Below are 20,031 nucleotides of genomic sequence, written 5' to 3' on the forward strand. Positions count from 1 at the left end.
CCTGATTTAATAAAGCCTTTGGCAAAAAAGAGCTTCAAACACTTTCTATTATGCAGATGGAATGAACACCTCATCAAAGCTTATGCTGCTAGAAACAGAAACGATGCATCAAGTGACTTGGGCCATTCTAGAATGTAAAGAATTTTAATGACAAGTTTTTATCCTTCTTAACAATATTCAAAATCACACCACAAATGAGGCGCTCAAATAAAAACTTTACCATTTATACTATTTTCCCTGAGATATGAGTGAGAAAAAAAATTAAGTTAAAACGGAGGAGGAGGAGGAGGAGGAGGAGGAGGAGGAGGAGGAGGAGGAGGAGGAGGAGGAGGAGGAGGAGGAGGAGGAGGAGGAGGAGGAGGAGGAAGAGGTAAAGTGCTTAGCATTGCAATTTATTGTGGAGGTAAAAGTCCAAAGGAAACAAAAAAAAATCTATAAAATGTATTTATTATATTCACTATTCAGAGGCGGCAAAACTAATTTCTGCTGAGTACTGTTTATTTAGACACACAGAGAGAGAGAGAGAGAGAGACAGAGAGAGAGAGACAGAGAGAAAGTGTTAAGATTTATCATCTACTTGAACAGCAGGAATAAATCCTCTTTGACAATAAGAAAATGTTACTTTTAGAACTGATATTAGGAAAAACAAGGTTAAAGGCCCTTTGTTTACAATCTCCTTACAATATAAGGAGTACATTTTAAATTTTGAGGCCCTTAGGAGTTTCCTGTTTAGGAAGCTGATAACATAAATACATTAAAAAATATCACACTCTTTGACTTCATTGATTATGGCATTTATTATTTTGTTTTCCAACATTCTTTCAACATGAATTTCTGAAAGTAGGAACACACAATTTGCTCTAGCTACAGCTTTCTGTTTCTTCCATATGTGCATTAAAATCATGTTTTCATCTTGCTGTTCATAATTATATAAATAATCACAACAACATTCCTTTTACCCAGTCTTCCAAATGAATAATTCCCAATATTCAGCCAGTTTCCCAATCACCATTATTGGATGCATATTATTGCATATATTGCAAAAGGAACAGTGCAATTCCTCTGCAAAGAATATTGGTGGCGATGATGAAAGCTAACAGACCAAGAAGGCCTTAAATGGAGGACTTGTTGATTAACTAAAAAACAGAATAAAATTTAAGTAACTAAAACTGCTAATTCAGCCATGCACACAATGCCATGACATTTTTCACTATGTTTTAATATGCCAAGTCACTCATGCATATGATTTAACTGAAAGGACTAAGCATTCAGATTGAAAAATATGGAATTCAGTATGCAGTAGCAAAGCTACGTAGATACCTATTTCAAAATTAGAGAAAATTTTATGATAAGAGCTGGAATGCAACTAGGAGAGAGTACTAATCAAAGCCAATTCTCTTACAAGGTAGAACAAGGAAATCTATCCTCCTCTAATTAGTACTCCATTGACACAAATTAATTGAAAATAGAAATATTTTTATTACAATCAGTTTCAATATATTGAATTAACCAGAATATTTCTTACAAGCAGTATAAAAATTCCCAACACAAAGTAATTCCAAAACCTTCCTTCACTCTATCCCTATTGTGGCCCACCAGCGGCCTGCGCGGATCGTGGCTGATCCCGATGAAGAGGCTGGTGTGGTGTCACGCCAGCAGCCTGCGCAGCCAGCGCTTGCGTCAGACAGTGAGGAGGCTGAAAAGGATGTGGTGCCAGAGGCAGAGACTCAGCCAGGGCCTTCAGAACCTCCAGAGGTTCCTTCAAGTGGAAAGAGTGAAGTGGAGGAGCCTCTCCTCAATGCTCGAGCATGCAGGGCTGCCAAAAGACAGGAGTCGCTACTCAGGAGGAGGAGGTCTACTCGAGAGTAGGGCTTGAGGATAATTGGCCACTCCCTTAGCCTATTTAAGTCGCACACACCTAGAGCTTTCTTGCTGGAAACAACTAGTATTTATTATCAGAGTATTTTGGTTTATCGTATCTTGTTTTCTGGGCTGGTTGCCAACCTTTGCCGGTCTTGTTTATTCTTGCTACTTAATAAATTTGATAAGGACCATTGGTGTGTGTCAATATCCTCAGAAATCCGGAGCAGGGGCAGAACAATCCCCAATATCCCAACATAGGAGACATGGTAGTGCAGTGGTTAGAGTGCAGTACTGCAGGCTACTTCTTCTGACTGCCGGCTGCCTGCAATTTGGCAGTTCAAATCTCACCAGGTTCAAGGTTGATTCAGCCTTCCATCCTTCCAAGGTTGGTAAAATGAGGACCCAGATTGTTGGGTGCAATATGCGGTCTCTGTAAACCACTTAGAGAGGGCTGTAAAGCACTGTAAAGCGATATATAAGTCTATGGACTATTGCTAAGTACTAGTGCTATCTCAAAATATGTTATCCTGGGGCACTCAGGTCCCATACAAGTAGCCTGTAATGTAAAACAAGTCCAAGCTTTTGGCTCCGCACATTTTCTAATACTACGGTGCACTATCCTTTTATGACTATGTGTAACATGTCAGCTAAACTAACAACACGTCTGCTGCACACCATTCAATATAGTTTTTTTTCACATTATCATATTTGTTAGATAATGTGATCTTTGAAAATAAAAAATTAAATATCCTAATTCTACATATGAAATAAGAAGTAAAGAGCCAGTTTTATATACAATCAAAAACAGAAACTTTAATCTACTTTCACAAGTTTTCTCAAAAAATAATTAAGCAGCAAATGGGATATGACATTTGCTATCCTGAGCATCCACATCCTTACCACACAATCATTTTTTACATTATAGTAGTGGTGGTGGTGGTTTTTTTCCACTAGTACCTTCTGTTGAAAGACAAGGGAAGTGCAGTCTACAAAATCCAAATGACCAGCAAATAGTAGTAAAGACAATTCTGTATATCTCTGGTGTCATTTATGGTTGTCTGGATGTTTGCAGCTCAGATCTGATAGGCCTAAGACAGAAAATTGGGCCTTCAGCTTTATAAAGAGATTCACTGAGAGTACATAATGCATAATTTTTACTATCGTCATAAAAATTTATGATTTTTGTTTTAAAAGAAAGTTATAATTTTCTCCCCACTTTCTGGGCATATAAATTTTATGTACTGTAAAATTAATTGAGTTTTTCTCTATGAAGGGAATAAAAAGTGAAAATTAATCATTGGTTGATTGATTGTTTGATCCTGTGCCATCAAGTTGTTGATTTTTAATGACCACATAGATTTATATTATATACCAATTTATACCATAGAATCACAGGGCTGTAAGGGACTTTAGAGGTCTTCTAGTCCAACCCCCTGCCCAAGGGAGGAGTCTTTATATCATCCTGGACAAATGGTTGTCCAATTTTTTTTCTGAAAACCTCCAATCATGGTGCACCCACAATTCCGGAAGGTGAGCTATTCCTCTGATAATCATTCTTACTGTCAGGAAATTCCTCCTTATTTCCTGGTTGAATCTCCCTCTGACAAACTTCTACCCATTGCTTCTTGTCCTGCCCTCAGGTGCTATGGACGATAAATTGATGCCCGCTTCATAGTATTATAACTTTCAGGAGACAGAAACAATATTTTCATTGTATAACATGCTCAAAAATGAAAAACTGAAAGAAGGAATATATGCAACCTTAGGCCTGAGGGCTCTGTTTCTAAATATCCATTAGAAACAACAATATCCATCTGAAACAAAAGGCCCATATTTTGGCTTTTGCAAACCAAAATGATTCCATAGAAGGCAGACTCTATAAAAATAAGGAGCATTTTACGTGTATATATATATATTAGGCCTACCAAAAAGAAGACAATCGGAAGATGATAATAGATACTTACAACTGTTACTCTTTGCTGTCATTTAATCCACATTTTTGCAACCTAAATCATTATAAAATATATTAAATGTGAAGAAGTGAGGAAGTAAGGATAATATTTATCTTAATTAAAGGAAAAATATATTTCCAGGGTAGCATACAATTACTTTATTAAGAAGAAAATGACATTAATAAATCTATCATTAAATAGAGGTCACTAATCAGCCTCAGCACAAGAGGATAAAGATGTATTAAATGTTTAAAAGAAAGGGAAAGAAAGTTCAGCAGCAAAATACCAATGGTATTAGCAAACAGTAACTTGGCCACAGTTATAACCAGTAACTACTACTTCTACATAGTAACACTAGGACAATTGAAAAACTCATGTGGGTGTTCAGCTCTGCTTTCAGATATCAATATACAAACAAGCAGGCTTATAAACGTTTTTGCAGACTATTCACGTGAGCTCATTTGCATGTCCACATTCACAATGCTAACAAGAACATTTATTCAGCTAAACTAGTAATGATCAAAAGAGTTCTGTAACACAGATCAGAAATATTAAATTCTACAGTATTACAGATCAAGCATCACAGAGGAAGAAAAAAATGCTTCTCAAAAATTATCTATTGAATTTATAGAATTGATAATGAGGATTGTTGTGATACATAAATGAAATGAGAGATTTCATGCTAAGAATATCACATTCTATCATGTCACAAAATTATGTCAAAATTTTAGGATGCTTGAAACAGACTTTTTCCTGAACAAGCTGGTTCATTCACTGTATCAGAAGTATTAATTAGTCTAAGGAAAACAAATGTATTTCTGCTATATCCTCCATTTCAGCTATTTATATATGTTAGGTTCCACACACATTTCCTCCTGCAGAATTTCTCTCTACCCACTCAAAAGAACAAAAATCGCTGTCTAGAAGGGGGAAAAAACTATGTAATTGACCTTGTCTGGACTTAAAATTGTAAGTATGGTTGGAACTATATGAAATCACACACACACAAACCCTATATGAAATCATTAAGACCTAAGCCTGATTTGAAGGAGACCTTACATTTTTTGGAAAAAATACTTTCGATCTTTCAACATAAAAATATGTTTTAAGTTTTTTCTTGTTTGAACTCCTGGAGAATATGAAGAAAAAGAAATTGTTAGGCCTGCCTAATCTATTTCAATCTTCTCCAAGCCAGCATTCTTTTAATTATAGCAACTCAAAACTGCCCTGATTCATTCTAAACTGCAATGTAAGGAAAGGCAGAATCAAAGACTACAAACACAACACATTTTTCCCTTTTCATTCAGGTCCCGTTGAAATTTATTTTATTTTTCTTAAACTACAACTGAAACATTCCTTCAATTCTTACTATTCAAGGACACCTCTCTTTTCCTAACAAACTGTACCTATATATTCTCTGGCTTTTTCAAATTGCAAGACCTTTGGCATGGAGCCAATCCACTGATCTAGCTGTGAAACATCTATCTTAAAGGAATACAGGTAGGCAACCTGTGGCCTTCCATTTGAATCAGGTAAGAAGAAAAGGGCAAAAGAAAAAAATGGGCAAGGCAATCAAAACACAGCAACCAAAGAAGATGGAAGCAAGGGGAAAGCTTTCTGCAAGTTATCAGTTTAGAACTCATGAAAAACCCATCTGTCTTTTCCGTGGAAATCTTGCAGAGGAAGAGAAAAGAATAGCAGAAAGAAACTGGGTAATTCATCTACTTTTGGTTCTCGCCCACCCACTATAACAGAACCTCTTAGATTATCCTGAAGGGAATGAAGCTCTTCAAAATGAAACTCTCTTCCTCTGTTTTATAGAGTGATAACATCTTTGTAACACACAGGGCAAGGCTGAGAAAGAAAGAAGATTTAGATACTGCTTCAGCTGCAGTCCATTTTTCTTTGTGCACTGGAGTTTGCTATGGTAGAACTTTGTTGCACGTTCTCATTATGTAAATAAAATTTGAAAGAAGTGGAATAAAGTAGAATAATGGTACAATGCAGTATGTGTATATGTGTGCGCATGCGTACACACACACACACACACACACACACACATATACAGTATTGGCTGTATTTTCTTCCCTCTCTTTTTCTAAGATCTTGGTAACAGTGGCAACAGCAGCACCTCGTGGCAGAGGTCAGTATTTTGTATATGATCATTTGCATCACTTCATCCAGAGTGTTATCAATCAAACTTGAACTTAGCTTTATCAGAAAAACTGATGAAGAATTTTCCAGGATGAAGTCTGTCTCTTTAGCACTACAGGAAATGATGATCTTAAAAAAGGTGAATTAAAGGAAAATATATTTATGCTAATTGCAACAAGTGTATTCCCAACATGTGGAAGATGATTTTAGATCCCAGAGAATTATTTTCCATGGGGCCTACAAGTTTCTTCTGAAGTGCATCACATTCCGTCTCTTCTTTTGATTAGCAATTACAATTTTAGAGGTTTATATTATAACCGATCAGGTGCACAAGTATCTTGATATTATATCTTGAAACTACAATGTTTGAGCTCCTAACACACAAAGAATTTCAGAAGGTATTTGGTTATTTTTTTTCCCTGCAGATTGATATTGCACGGATTTTCAGATGTTCTTTGTGTCAGCAAGTGATTCTTTGTTAAACATTGTTAATATTTTAGTAAGAAAAGGATACTTAAATGTATTTCAGAAATAACTGTTTACTGTAACATATAAACTGATACATGTTTAGTAAAGCTTACATTTCAGAATAATTAGATGTTTTCATGGGGATGGGAGACATCAGCATCGAAAACCTATGCTATTTTGAAGAACTCATTATACCATAGAAACAAAACAACCTCCCCACTGTACTGAGATGCCACAACTTTCATTACTTTTGTGAAAGCACCTGATTATCAACAACAGTAACATTTTCATGCTTCCCTAAATAATCCACAGTTTCAGTTGAATTATTTTATTAAAATGTTGCAATGCTGTAATTCTCAACCTGAAATGATGGCTACTCATATGAAGTATTGACATTCTGATTATGTTCACCTCTTTCTCCTATCTGTTGAAGGGTTATTGCCTAAAGCACTATACACTCTCAAATATTCCTGGGCAAATGTTGGGGGTTTTCCCCATCTTTCTCTTTCTCACACACTAAAAGAGTAAAAGGCTTGTGGTGGCACACAGGTAAATCTAGGTTAGTAAGGTTTTTGTGCTCTATTCTATATTTTATGAAATAGTCATAAAACTGTCCTCTCAGTTATATTTAACAGGAATTAATTGTGGGATTAGGAAAAAAGACAACAGAAGAGTCTGACAACCATGAGCCAAGAATCTGAATCCTGTGTTAGGGAAATGTTAATCGTGAGCATATAAATGGTTTAGGTTCTAACCAGAACATACTGTACAAAAACGAAATCCAGGTTTGCACCCTTGCCAATATGCTGATCCCTTTGAGCAAGGCAGAAATTTATTCAGGAAAAAAACAAAAACAAAATACTCACCCTAAAGTATTCCTCCCTTAGCTTATACATTTTCCATCAAGAACCATAGCCAGGCATGGAAGGAAAACACTTAAAACCAGGCAATCCACTCACTCCCCCCACCCCCAGTACATTTCTTGTAAAAAGCCTATATCCAAATTTTAGCTGTTGGTTTATTTTCCCTCCCACTTATAACAGTGTTCACCACAACTAAGCTATGTGATCAGGGGTCTGAAGTGACCTCGCAACCAACAACCAACTGCCCCTCCTCCTCCTCCTCCTCCACCCACCCTCACGCATTCACCCTGTACACCCGCTTTTGCTTCCAAGATGGGAAAGACTTTCAGCCTTTAAGCAGGCAGACTTGGTTGCTGTTAAGTAAAGCAGATTTGAAATTCCCTCCTGCAGGATGCTGCCGCTCGCTTGCCACCTTCAACACTTCAACCTCCCAGAGGAAAAGAAGTTTTCAACGCCGTTAAATGTTAGGTTAGAATAGGTTGGCTTGGCTAGAACGGGCTTTCTTTCCGCCTTCCAAGTTTGGTTCTTCAACCAGCCAGCCAGCCAAGCGACCCGGGCACAAGGATTTCGGGAAGGGGCTCCTCTTTTTTGCAAAAGGCTGCGCCCTTTCCCCAATATCGAGAAGCTTGCGGGGCAGAGGGCTCGGGGAAGGTCGGGGGCTCGGAGGGGCCATTAAATCAACTCCTTGCCCTGCCCGGTTTGCGAGGGCGCGATAAAAGTCCCGGGCACTGCAAAAGCGGCAAAGTGCAACCCACACACCCACCCACCCCCCACCTCCGCCGGTGCGGGGCAAAGGGGCAGCAGTCCCGAAAGGGGAGTCGCGGGAAGGGGGGGGTGCAGTGACGATGGGGAGCGGGGCGAGACTTCGTCCAGACAGTACCATCCTCAGTCGCTCGCATCCTCCACCCCCCCCCCACTGCCCAGGCGTTTGCACCCGTCCCTCTCTCTCTCTCTCTCTCTCTCTCCGCCCCTCGTTACCTTGTTGCAGTGGTAATAGTCCAGGGGGCCCAAGCAAGGGGGGTCGGCCCCGGGCAAAGAACCAACGGCGGTGGGGGCGGAAGGGTAAAACCTAACGTCCATGCCGGGACTGCGCGCTGAGGAGGAGAAAGAGGTGGCGGCAGCGGCAAGAGGAGGCTCCAGGGGGCATGGAACCGGCTCCTCCGGCGGCGGCTGCTCTGCCTCTGGCTCAGGGCGGGCGGGAGGAAAGGGGAGGAGAGGCGGGGAGAGGGAGAAGGGGAGGGCGCGCAGCCCAGAGCCAGCTCCTCTCGCACTCTATTGTTCCAGGCACCGAGGCAGGGGGTGGGGGGAGGAAGGAGGGGGAGGGGAAGAGCGCCCGGGACCTGCTCGAGCTGGGCTGGGTCAAGCCTCTCCCTATAACAGCCTTTCGGGCCGGCGCTGGGACCGCCACAGGGCAGCTCCAAATAACACCCGCGCGCCGCTCGGGACTTGCCCTGCCCCGAAAGCGCCGGAGCTGGCAAGCCAGCGGGAGAGGGCCCGGTGTTGTAGGGCAGGGTCCGTAGGGGGGGGAGAGTGAGCTGGGAAGAAGAAAGTGGTGGTGGTTGTTGGTGTTTTTTTCCCCCTCCTCCTCCTCCTTCTCCTCCCCCCCCTCCGCCTGGGAAAGGAAGGACTCGGAGAAACCGCCACCAGTCCAGGGCTCGCTCCCCCTTCCGCGTGCGATCTAGGAATATTCCCCCAGGGGAGAAAAGAGCCAGACTCTGTGGTCCCACAGGGGGGGAAAAAAAAAAAAAGGAGGCGCACGTCTCTTGCGGCGGATTTTGGATTTGGGCGCCTCCTAAACTCGGTACGGAAATACGGTTTGGTAGTACCGGGGTTTCGCGTTGTGCGGACCTGTCCGGAGGAAAGCCTCCAAGGAAGGAACGCGAAAGTTGGTCGTCGGAACGTGACCCTCCTAACCTGCTTATGCATCCATCAAGTTTTCTGCTAAATTCCAAGAGAAGGTTCAGGCCTTTTCCCAAGAAAGTAACGGGCAGGCCTGTTTCGCAGAGAAACTGGGATTAAACTTTTCCACACGCCCCCTCCTCGCTTTTTTTTTTCCTCTCCCGTGTATCCCTGAATCGTGGAGCAGAATCTTGTTTTAATCGCTACTGCAGGTGATAAAAGGGGTGGACTAAGCTTTCTCAACATTTCAGAAAGAGGTGCTACCAAAGCTGTAGTTTTGTCAAGCTTTCCTACTAATCTATGAGAAAGTGGCTTGGAATAGAACAGCCTGTTTCCCAATTAGATTTTCCTACAACACAGGATTCTTCCAGGTTTATTTAGTATACCGGTACTTCTTTTCTTCCAAGGAGTTATAAGTGGTATGGAAAGGATTTTTCCCATGCCCTTATCTACTTGCCTGTCCTCCTCAAAACAGGCTGATGAGGTTATGCTTAAAATTGGCAGCTGGCCCAAGGACACCCGAAATCTAAATGGTTTAGTAGAAATTTGAATCTGACTCTTACGAATCCTAAACCAACATGACTGTCTGGACCAGATTTAATAATCCATTGAGCAAATCAATCTTTATCAGGCATTCCAATCCAGACAGCTAAAAGAATATTGTTGCACTTTAACAACTAACAAATTGAAGCATGGGAATTATGCTGCAAGTAATGTTCTGGCTCTTTAAGAGCCACAAGACTCTTTAATATTTTTGTTGCAACAAACTGTTGTGGAAACTGAAGACAGAAGTGATGCATCTTCAGTATATAAACTTGCCAGGAAAGGGAAAGAAAGTATACAAAGCTGTATACTTTAGTCCAGTGCAGAAACAGTAAAGCTGATCATCTCTTAATTATGAGCTTTTTCACAACATAGCACTATAATATTAAAATTGGGCCTGTATCTCAGTATAATCCAACATTAAAGAGGCACAGTATGATGATACTAGCAAAATAAATTATATGTAATCTTTGGGACAAAGATATGTAATCTTTGTCCCAAATGATTCTGTTTTTAAAAAATTTAGACGTGGCAGGTAGAATGGTGGAAAGGCTGTATAGGTTTGTTTATGTTTTCCATTTTATATTCTGCATCAAAGGAACAATACCAACTCAGAATGTATGAGCACCACAATATGCGAAGGTTGATGATAATGATTTTGTACAGGAGGTTTTTTATATATAATTTCACGTACTAATGAATAAATTCTGTTTTTCATATGTAAGTACATAAATTGTGTGCTGTAGTACTAACTGAAGACTTAAAACCAATCATTATTCTCAGGTATTTATAATCTTATATTATCTGGAGTAAAATATAATCTCAAGCATTCCAAAGGGCAAGATCATGTTGAACATAGCAATCAATAGAAAAATAATTATTTAAAATATTTTTACTTCATTCTTTCACCCAAAATACTATCTGAGCATTTTAGAAATTAAATAAAAAAACATTTTTTAAACACTCAGTCCAAAACAAGTAATAAAAAGGAAAAGGGAAGAGAGAGGGAAGAGGAAAAAAAGTTCAGGTATCACTACTTTAAAGTTATGGAATTCTTCTTATGATTGGATGGAAACATTTGAGGTAGAGGAGTCAACAGGATGAAATAAGTATTGTTTTCCATTCCTGCCCTCTATACATATTTATAAAATAGTTACTTCTTAATAACAATGAAAGGACAGAAAGAACCTCAGGCTTTCCAAATGAAAGGGACGATAGATAACAAATACTGTACAATTTGAAATAATAACAGCAATGACAATAAAAGATGGATGGATGGAATAATGGTTTGTAGAAAGTGGATTTGAATATTTCTGTATCGAAACCACTCAGTTTATAGTCTCAGAAAATTGTAGTCATACTGGGAAGTCATCAACCAGAAATGGATTGCTATAGGAAGTAAAGGAGGAAAAAGCCATACTGAAGTAAGAGGCACATTCTGCAGTTGAATAACCAACTTTACACTTGTTTTGTACAGGAAATGGTTTAGTTCAGTAGCCTGATCTGTAGTTCTTTCAAAAAATACAGTATAGATTTAATTTGAGACAAAATCAACATAAAATAGTACAGTAGTTCAAATGAACTCATGTTTGCATTTGCATTTTCATTATGATGGAAGAGATTTTACTTTCTTGCCATAAATATGTTGTTTGTACATTTAATCCATGAACTGCATTATATTTTTACTTAAATCTTCCTAGACACTCAAGAAAGAGAAAGTAAGTTCAGTGAGGAAAGATGGCTAAAAAATAAATAGGAAACACAGAAAAGACTCTGGGGGAGGAATAGGAATGGATACTGTAGAAAAATCCTGGGAAAAGAGACTTCAATGTTATGGGAAAAAAGTAAGAATAGATATAGTTATTATTCTACCAAAGTAGGAAAGATATTAGAGAAACAGAACAGTTAAAGCAATTATTTAAGAAAAAGAAAAAGTTGATGCTGTAGGAAGCATAACAGCTGTTTAGTTTGTCCTTGATATTGACCATATCAATTATAGGAAACATGTACACAAGGAAGACTGAGAATGGCTACTAATCCCAGATCTATTACACGGTATTAGAATTTTATAGTAACTTTTTTTTACTAAGCCAGGACTATAACATACATAGAGATTGAGTAAACTATTCTCAAACATTGAATCACACCTTTAGTCATTTGGTTTAGTCATTTAGTCCTATTTGTATTAAGTGATAGATGTCTTTGTATGTTTCAGATTGCAACTAAATCTACAAAACAAAATCCTATCTTCCTACTTTAAAACATTCATAGTATAAATCATTTATCATTTAATCATCATAAAACATTTAAAACAAGCTTAAAGGTAAAATCCAAAATGAAGAATCATGATTTTTTAAAAATGTATGTGTGTGTGAGTCAGAAAGATGATTGATGCTAGATCTGTAGTAGTGTGCAACAATGCCATATTGATAAACTGGCACAAATTAATGTACTCTTAATGATCCAATCGTACAAATTAATATATTTCTCTATTTAAAATAAGTACTTCCCCCTCCCATTAAAAACCATGGACATCAGCCAATATCATGTGGTTTTAGTCGTTTTCAGCTTAATTTTAAAAGGCAAGCAACCAGTTGTAAAAGCTGTGCATTTTTCTGGTAATGTCTTTCATTTCACTTTAGAATTGGAAGTAAAGAGGATGTTAGTATTGACATTATTTTCTTTCACAAATCTCATTGCTGAGACATCTCTGTCTGCTCATTCTTCCAGTCTGAAAACATCCCAAAGGAGGAATTCCCTCCTGACTTTTTCTTATGGGATTTAATTGAAACTTGGAAACTCAGGGAGTCTGGTTAGATGGTTGCACAATTAATGGCTGGATATTGGCTACCTCAGTAAATGCAAAAAAACAGATTCTATCCATAGGAATAACATCTGCCGATCCCAGGTCTTTAGGAAAGACTCAATCGGTAGATAAAGATCAGTGGTGAAATGCAGCCAGTTCTATCTGGCTTGGGTGAACTGGGGTGGGAAGCTCCGCCCAACAGCCCAGACATTACATCCCATTTTTGGCGTTCTGTGCATGTGCGGAAGGTCCTGCGCATGCGCAGAGGTGTCACATGCGAGCTCCTATTTGTGAACCGGTAGCGAAGGTAAGTGGATTTCACCCCTGATAAAAATGTCAAATCCAGTTCGAACATCTGGCTGACTATGCAACAAACTATAATAATTTATTAAATTTATATGCTGCCCAACTTAAAGTGACTCCCAAGAATGTATCTGGAATACTCCTATCCTTTGAAATAATTTCTCAAACATCCGCATATTGAGTTGAATGAGAGCTGTGGAAGTCTAGCACTTGACGCATTACCATTTTTTTAGTATTCTAATCTTTCATTTCATTTTTGTTTGCTTGCTTTTGTTTGGCCCTACATTTTATTTATCTATATAGGTATTTTACTACTTATTCACCAAGGGGTGTTAGGCAATATAACTGACACAATAGTACTTGTTTAGTTTAAAACCAATCTAAAGCCCTTGTCTAATACTTGATAAATAAATAAATATAAATTAATTAATATTAATAATATTAAATTATTAATTTAATAAAAAAATTAAAAAATTAAAATTTAATGAGACCAATTAATATAATTAAACAAAGTACATTTTCTGATTTATTCTGAACTAATTTATGTAACAATTGGTGATGAGCCTATCAGACATTTGCATAATGCAATATTATTGCATCAAATAAATGTAATGATTTTAATAAATATATAATATAGGACCACTAGAGCTCCAAAGTTAAGAACAGGCAGTTTCTATATGAAACAGGATTCAATTTCTATAAAAGAAAAGGGATTACATTTTATCACAAATAATTTCCTCAATTGATAAAATTGATAAATGACTTTTATAAGCATTCAGTACATTTTTATTTACTTATGCAAATGTTTGTATTCTGCCTATTCACAAACCTGTAGTCACCTTAGAGTAATAAAACATAATTGAAATCACAATAAAAACCCATCACTACTATTGATTTCATTGGAGTTGTCTATATCAAAGGCCCATGGAAAAGCATAATTTTTCCAGCTGTCTTAAATTTCAAATGGTTTTTGGTTGAGTCTTTATTTCTTCCTTTAAATATGTAGAAATGTTTATTCATTCTTTTGTCTTTTCCTGCATTGCCCATTTATTTCTGTTCATTAGAGCTATTCAAATTTATGTAGTGATAAAAGAAAAAGAAAAATAGGGCAGAAATCACCCAAAGTAAAAACAATTTGGATCTTTCTAGGTTTAATGAGAGAATTCAAGGCTATTCAATTCTCTCTAAATGAAATTAATGGAATGTTAGTGTTGGCTAGATCCTATTCTTAATTTTATATTAATTCAAAGGGTCTTTTGGTAGGACTTATTTTCAGTATGTTCTATGGAGACTTTTTAGAGACAATGGAATTGGAATAGGGGTGGACTTTACTTTTTATCATTACTAATGTCGCAGTTGGTGCTGCTACTGCTCAAAACTCCATAGATTCACACAAACATAGTATTTGCAAAAGCATGGCACCAACAGCAATTCTCCTTCCATTATGAATAGCAGGTGGAAAACAATTCCATGGTAGAACAAATAATAAAATATGCTCCATTATATAGTTCTGGTCCTGCTGTCCCATTTCAACCCAACTATATACTCGAGTATAAGCTGACCCAAATATAAGCCGAGGCACCTAATTTTACCACAAAAAAACTGGGAAAATTTATTGACTCGATAAGCCTAAGGTGGGAAATGCAGCAGCTACTGGTAAATTTCAAAAATAAAAATTGATACCAATAAAATTACATTCATTGAGGCATCAGTAGGTTAAATGTTTTTGAATATTTATTTCATTTGTTTTATTTACTGACTCGAGTATAAGCCAAGGGGGGCTTTTTCAGCGTAAAAAATGTGCTGAAAAAGGCTTATACTCGAGTATATACGGTATTTTTTTATTTTTAAAACCAACCATCTCATCTGTCTTGTTCTTCAGATGCTAAGGAACAAGGAATTGCTTTCATTTAGTGTTGACTTTTCTAAAATCTAAAATATTCACTCTAAAATTATTATTTTTGTTATTTAGGATTCCAATTACTCAGAAGCCTTCCCAAAATTGTCTGATTGTGTTTGCAAATCAAATCTAAAATTTTCAATAATACAGAAAATCTGTAGATTAGATAACTAGATTTAGTTGTCCTTGTGCCACATACAGCATTACATGCTAATGGCACATTTGTTTATTTATTGTATTTTTTAAAACAGCTCAATAGCCAAGGGTCTTTGGTAAACACAGTAATGATAAAAATAGCGTCAGGCAGTTTTTGGCACATTTTGACCAGTATTACATAAATGCAACAGTTTATTTTTATCCCAAGCATGTTCACGTTACTCTCTGCAAGTGAGAACATTTAATCTAGAGAATAACTTGAAAATCAACATATTGCTGCCTGCATCCCACTAACAAAGAGGTCCATGCTAGATCTGTGTATACTAGAATGCTCATTGAAAAAAAAATTAATACAATGAGTTTTGCTGAAAAAAGAGAAAATGTCTGTGTATAATATAAAATATGATTTTGCCTATTTTGTTATGTAGAAGTGAGATTTGCATAAGTCAAAAGAAACATAAAAACACAGGTATTCCTTGTTTAGGGGGACCAGCAACTCAGTCTTTTTGCAAAATGGTTGCTAAGTGAAACCGCAAATGGCTTATGATCTTATTTTAGTTTACCTGTGCTTTACAGACCTGCAAAGGTGATAAATGTGAGGATTTGTCATAAAGTTCCTTTTTCATCACCATCAAATCTACGAACCATTATTAAACAAGGTATTCACTAAATGAGGACTGCTTGTAAGTTAAGTGCAGTAAAAATAGGCTACTTACAAAGTATGTATGTTTAAGGCAAGAAGACATATAGTCAAGAATAAATGGTGCTAAATGACTCCGGGTTTAAGTGAGGTGCTTCTGGTCATACAGAGTGAATGAAAAAGGACTGAAATACAAAATAAATATATGAAAGAAGAAGGACCGGATTGAAAGAAAGAGGAATACTGACAAGCTGAACTGAGTTGTTGAAATCCTTAGTAAGAAGGAGGTGAGAAGAGCCAAAGGCAATTAATGGAGTGGTATATGGGTGAAGGGAAAGAAAAGAATGGTTTGCAAGAGTAGAAAGAAATGGAGCGAGTAAATGTTTTGGTGTAAATTATCACTTCAGCTGTATTTCCTTATTTATTTATTTATTTATTTATTTATTTATTTATTTATTTATTTATTTATTTATTTAAAACATTTATATAGCCACCCATCTTGTACAAACTCTGAGCAACTCACAACCAAACATAAAAACAATTCTTTGTAAAATAAATGTGTTTATTTATATATATATTTATTTTTATTTAAACCAAAAATATTAAAACCAGAATATATGGTATTTATTTACAACCATAGGTTTTAGAAAAATTCATATAAAATTGAAACAGTCCACATCACTTCAGTATATGCCCTCTAACCACTATTTGTCAACATGGTGCTTTCAGACCTTCCTTGCAGCTATTGTAAGCAGCACAACTTGTTTTCTTACATGTTCATGTACATCAGTCAACAGAAAATATATTTTTCTACTAAATTAGACTGATTCAGATGGATTAACAAAGGCATGATGAATCTAGCTCTAGGTTCCTGATATAATTTACAATGTAGTAAGTAATGGATCAAATCTTTGCTTATGAGTTATTACAGATGCAAAAACGGTGTGTATTTGATAATCTTTTATACCCTCCATCTAAATAGGATGTTGGCATATTTGAAAATGAAGTTCTATGAAGGTTTATCTTAGGATATGAGATATAAGAGACTAGGTTTTAGATCCATAGAATAGAATAGAATAGAATAGAATAGAATAGAATAGAATAGAATAGAATAGAATAGAATAGAATAGAATAGAATAGAATAGAAGAGTTGAAAGGGACCTTGGAGGTCTTCTAGTCCAACCCCTGCTTAGGCAAGAAACACTATACCACTTCAGACAAATGGTTATCCAACATCTTAAAAACTCCCAGTGTTGGAGCATTCACAACTTCTGGAGGCAAGTTGTTCTACTGATTAATTGTTCTGTCAGGAAATTTCTCCTTAGTTCTAAATTGCTTCTCCTTGATTAGTTTCCACCCATTGTTTCTTGTCCTGCCCTCAGGTGCTTTGGAGAATAGCTTGACTCCCTCTTCTTTGTGGCAGCCCCTGAGATAGTGGAACATTGCTATCATGTCTCCCCTAGTCCTTCTTTTCATTAAACTAGACATAACCAGTTCCTGCAACTGTTCTTCATATGTTTTAGACCCCAGTCCCTATGAATGGCAGCAGTGAAGGGAAGGGCCAGGAATGTGCCTATTCTATCAATCTGGTAGGATGGCAAATGTCCTTAGGGAGAGGTGGTCCTACCAATAACCTGGTCCCATGCCACATAGAGTTTTAAAAGTAATAATCAACAACTTGAATTGCAGGAACGAAATGAGCCAGTGCAGCTAGGGCAACAGTAGTATAATGTGGATAAATTTAGGGGCACCCATCACTGCATGCCCAGCTGCTCCTAGGTTTCTAGCCTGATGCTCCAGCCTCTATATCAAACTAGCTCTCACAAATTATTTGCTTTGTTTTTTTACAAAAAAATAAAGCGGTGGTACTTATAAATTGTTTTCCAAGTATTTAAGAGGAAACAATCAAACTGGTCTTAATCAGCATAAAGAAAGGCTGCACTTTAGCTATATGCCTAGCCTACTGTATACAGTACACAGTACGGGAATGGCAGTGGTAGAGCATCAGTTTTATATTGGGTCCCAATGAATGCAGGGAACAAAAAATCTCTCAGAAAGCTGGCTAGGGAATTCTTGGAGTTGAAGTCCATACATTTAAAATTGCCATGTTTGGAAAACATTGGAGTAGATGGCAGGATACAAATCACTATTAAACATAACCAATAAGATGAAATTACATTATTTATTAATTATGCAAATATTAGACCTACAGTATCTCTGTATAGGGGAAATCAAAAGTTCTTCAAGTTAGAGCACAGCCCAGTAATGCTAATTTTAAAGGGTATAATCTTCATATATTTTTATGACTAGGGCCCTCCTACCTAAAAATATATTCTGTGTTTAGAAATATACAACATATTAATTTTTTAAAAGGCTGTTAAGAAATTTTCAAGAGGTATTTATTTTACTTGGATGTTTTGACTGTTTAATATACCAGCCTTGGCAATTGCCAGCAATTGCCTTGCTTTTGGTTCTGCAGTAGAAATTTCCTTTCTTTGTTTAAACAGATCTTTACACAATAGGTAAGCGTCATTGTGTATGTGTTAGATTGCTTGTGTTGTGAGATAATATGTAGACAAAATAATGTTTTTCCTGTCAAATATTGAGTAGGCATCAATGGCAAAGTGACAGGTGGTTTAAATAGCTGGCATTTACAATGATTTCATGAAGATGTTTTCCTTTTTTGGACAGGCATCAAAAACCTTGATTTGAAAAGAGAAGACTGATGAAATCTGTTTTGCAGCACTGTGCAGTTTTATATTTGATTTTCACTTGGTACAAAAGGGTATGAAAATGCAAGAACAGGTTTACTATGTCAGTTTAACAGCTCCGCTAGCATATGATTTTGCTTGTGATTTAGGATTATTTACTTTATTTTAATATCTGTGTTCATGATTTTAAATACATTTTTAGCATAAAGGACAATTAAGCAAAGTTTTTCTGATAAGAAAGTGGAAAGATAGGAAAAACCTATTATATGTTTGTATATGATTCTGCTTTGACAGATACAGGAGCAAAGATAGTGAGGAAAAACAGCTAGCAACTGTATTATCATTGAAAATATTGTATGTTAGTATAAAAGATGACATCTCATGCTTGGAATAGGAATTAAAGCAGCTCCTCTTCAGGCAACTTCATATCTTTTAGCAAATAAATTATTGATTAGGTTAGCCATATATGCATAGAAGGACAATATGTGTCTTACATCCAGAGTGCATGAGGACACCCAATTTATTCTCTAGTTGGTGGCTTGAAAGCTATTCTTTAGATCAGTGTTTCTTAGACCCCTATCAGGTGTTCTCAAAATTAAAATCACTTCCCAAAACTATGTTGAAAAATAAGACAATGTTAAAATCCCACAGAACAGTCAGGAGAAGTTGTAGCAGCAGTGAATGCATCAGTTTTAAATTTTAATATGGTAAATATTGTTAAACATAATCTATATAATCAAGAGCTTTTTTGGGGGCTTGCCATAATTTTTAAATCTAGATTAATATTAAGTAAAGAAAAAGACAACCAGCAGCAAGGTGGATGGACTCTGTTTCAGTAGGGTTATGTGTTAAGCAATAGATCTTCATACTTTTGTATATTTACACAAAGTCAGCTTATTGCCCCAGCAAACTGGGTCCTCATTTTACCTACCTTAGAAAGAATGGAAGGCTGAGTCAACCTTGAGCCTGGTGAGATTCGAACTTACAGTAATTGCAGACAGCTGGTGTTAATCATAATGCTTTTACTTGAAACTTGAAAGAACAGGCTAGAAATAGATAGTCATAAGGAAAGAAAAATCTATCTCTGTGGTCACTAGGGGCCAAAAAATGACTTGATGACATATAATCATAATTTTTAAAAGTGGGAAGGAGTCCTGAGAAGTAAAAAAAAAAAAAAAAGTTGAAGTACACTGCTTTAGATTGAATAGAATAGTGTGAAGATGCTTCAAGTAAAACCAGGCTTTCTTTGTACAGTGTTTTTTGTGTTAGTGTGGAATGGCACATGGCATTTACAAGATTTACAAGACAACCATCCGCCCTGTTGCACTTTATGACACTGAATGCTGGGCAGCAACAATGGGGACCGAAAGCTATCTCCATGCCATGAAAATGAAAATGCTCTGTTGGATATCGGGCATCCCCCTTCTTGACCACATCATTACACCATTCAACAACATTTTAGTGTGGCACCAATTATAGAGAAGATGAGAGAAGCCAACTCCGTTGGTATGGACATGTCCAGAGAGCAGCAGCATCCACTGTGACCAAGACTACCTACCAACTAGAAGTCAATGGTCAGCGATCTCGTGGGCATCCAAAACAGAGATGGCAAGACACCATCATCAAAGATATGCAAGCCATGTTCCTGCACCCTGGAGATGCAGCTGACCATGCAAAGTGGTGCTCAATAATCCAAAAAGCGGACCCTACACCTGGGGGAATATTCTGGAAAGAAGATGGAATGGTACATGTCATAGGTATAATTAAGGTCTA

At 37.1% G+C, this 20,031-nt stretch overlaps 1 protein-coding gene and 1 long non-coding RNA gene across 11 annotated transcripts in view; one reads left to right on the plus strand and one right to left on the minus strand.

Moving 5' to 3' along the window:
- TOX2 (TOX high mobility group box family member 2) overlaps positions 1-20,031 on the minus strand; it is a 261,657-nt gene that overhangs the window by 224,713 nt on the left and 16,913 nt on the right. For 2 of the 10 annotated variants that reach the window (XM_034414062.3, XM_034414052.3), the window contains exon 1: positions 8,279-8,981. The exons of 3 other annotated variants lie outside the window; for them this stretch is intronic. In XM_034414062.3, coding sequence (XP_034269953.1) covers positions 8,279-8,380 — 102 coding nt within the window. In that variant the 5' untranslated portion in view covers positions 8,381-8,981. Of the gene's footprint in view, positions 1-3,827; positions 3,847-7,303; positions 7,499-8,278; positions 8,982-20,031 lie in introns of those variants that run through there. 5 more of the 10 variants (XM_034414053.3, XM_060689689.2, XM_087889235.1 and 2 more) reach the window with 4 other exon arrangements.
- The window catches only part of LOC132711237 (uncharacterized), a 66,249-nt gene continuing 66,099 nt past the window's right edge, over positions 19,882-20,031 (plus strand). Inside the window, exon 1 of the long non-coding RNA XR_009622072.2 lies at positions 19,882-20,015. This is a non-coding gene — a long non-coding RNA (uncharacterized LOC132711237). The remainder of the gene's footprint in view (positions 20,016-20,031) is intronic.

This window comes from Pantherophis guttatus, chromosome 3 (genome assembly GCF_059756535.1).
Source record: "Pantherophis guttatus breed Tessera chromosome 3, ASM5975653v1, whole genome shotgun sequence".
In the NCBI taxonomy this organism is placed as follows: Eukaryota; Metazoa; Chordata; class Lepidosauria; order Squamata; family Colubridae; genus Pantherophis; species Pantherophis guttatus.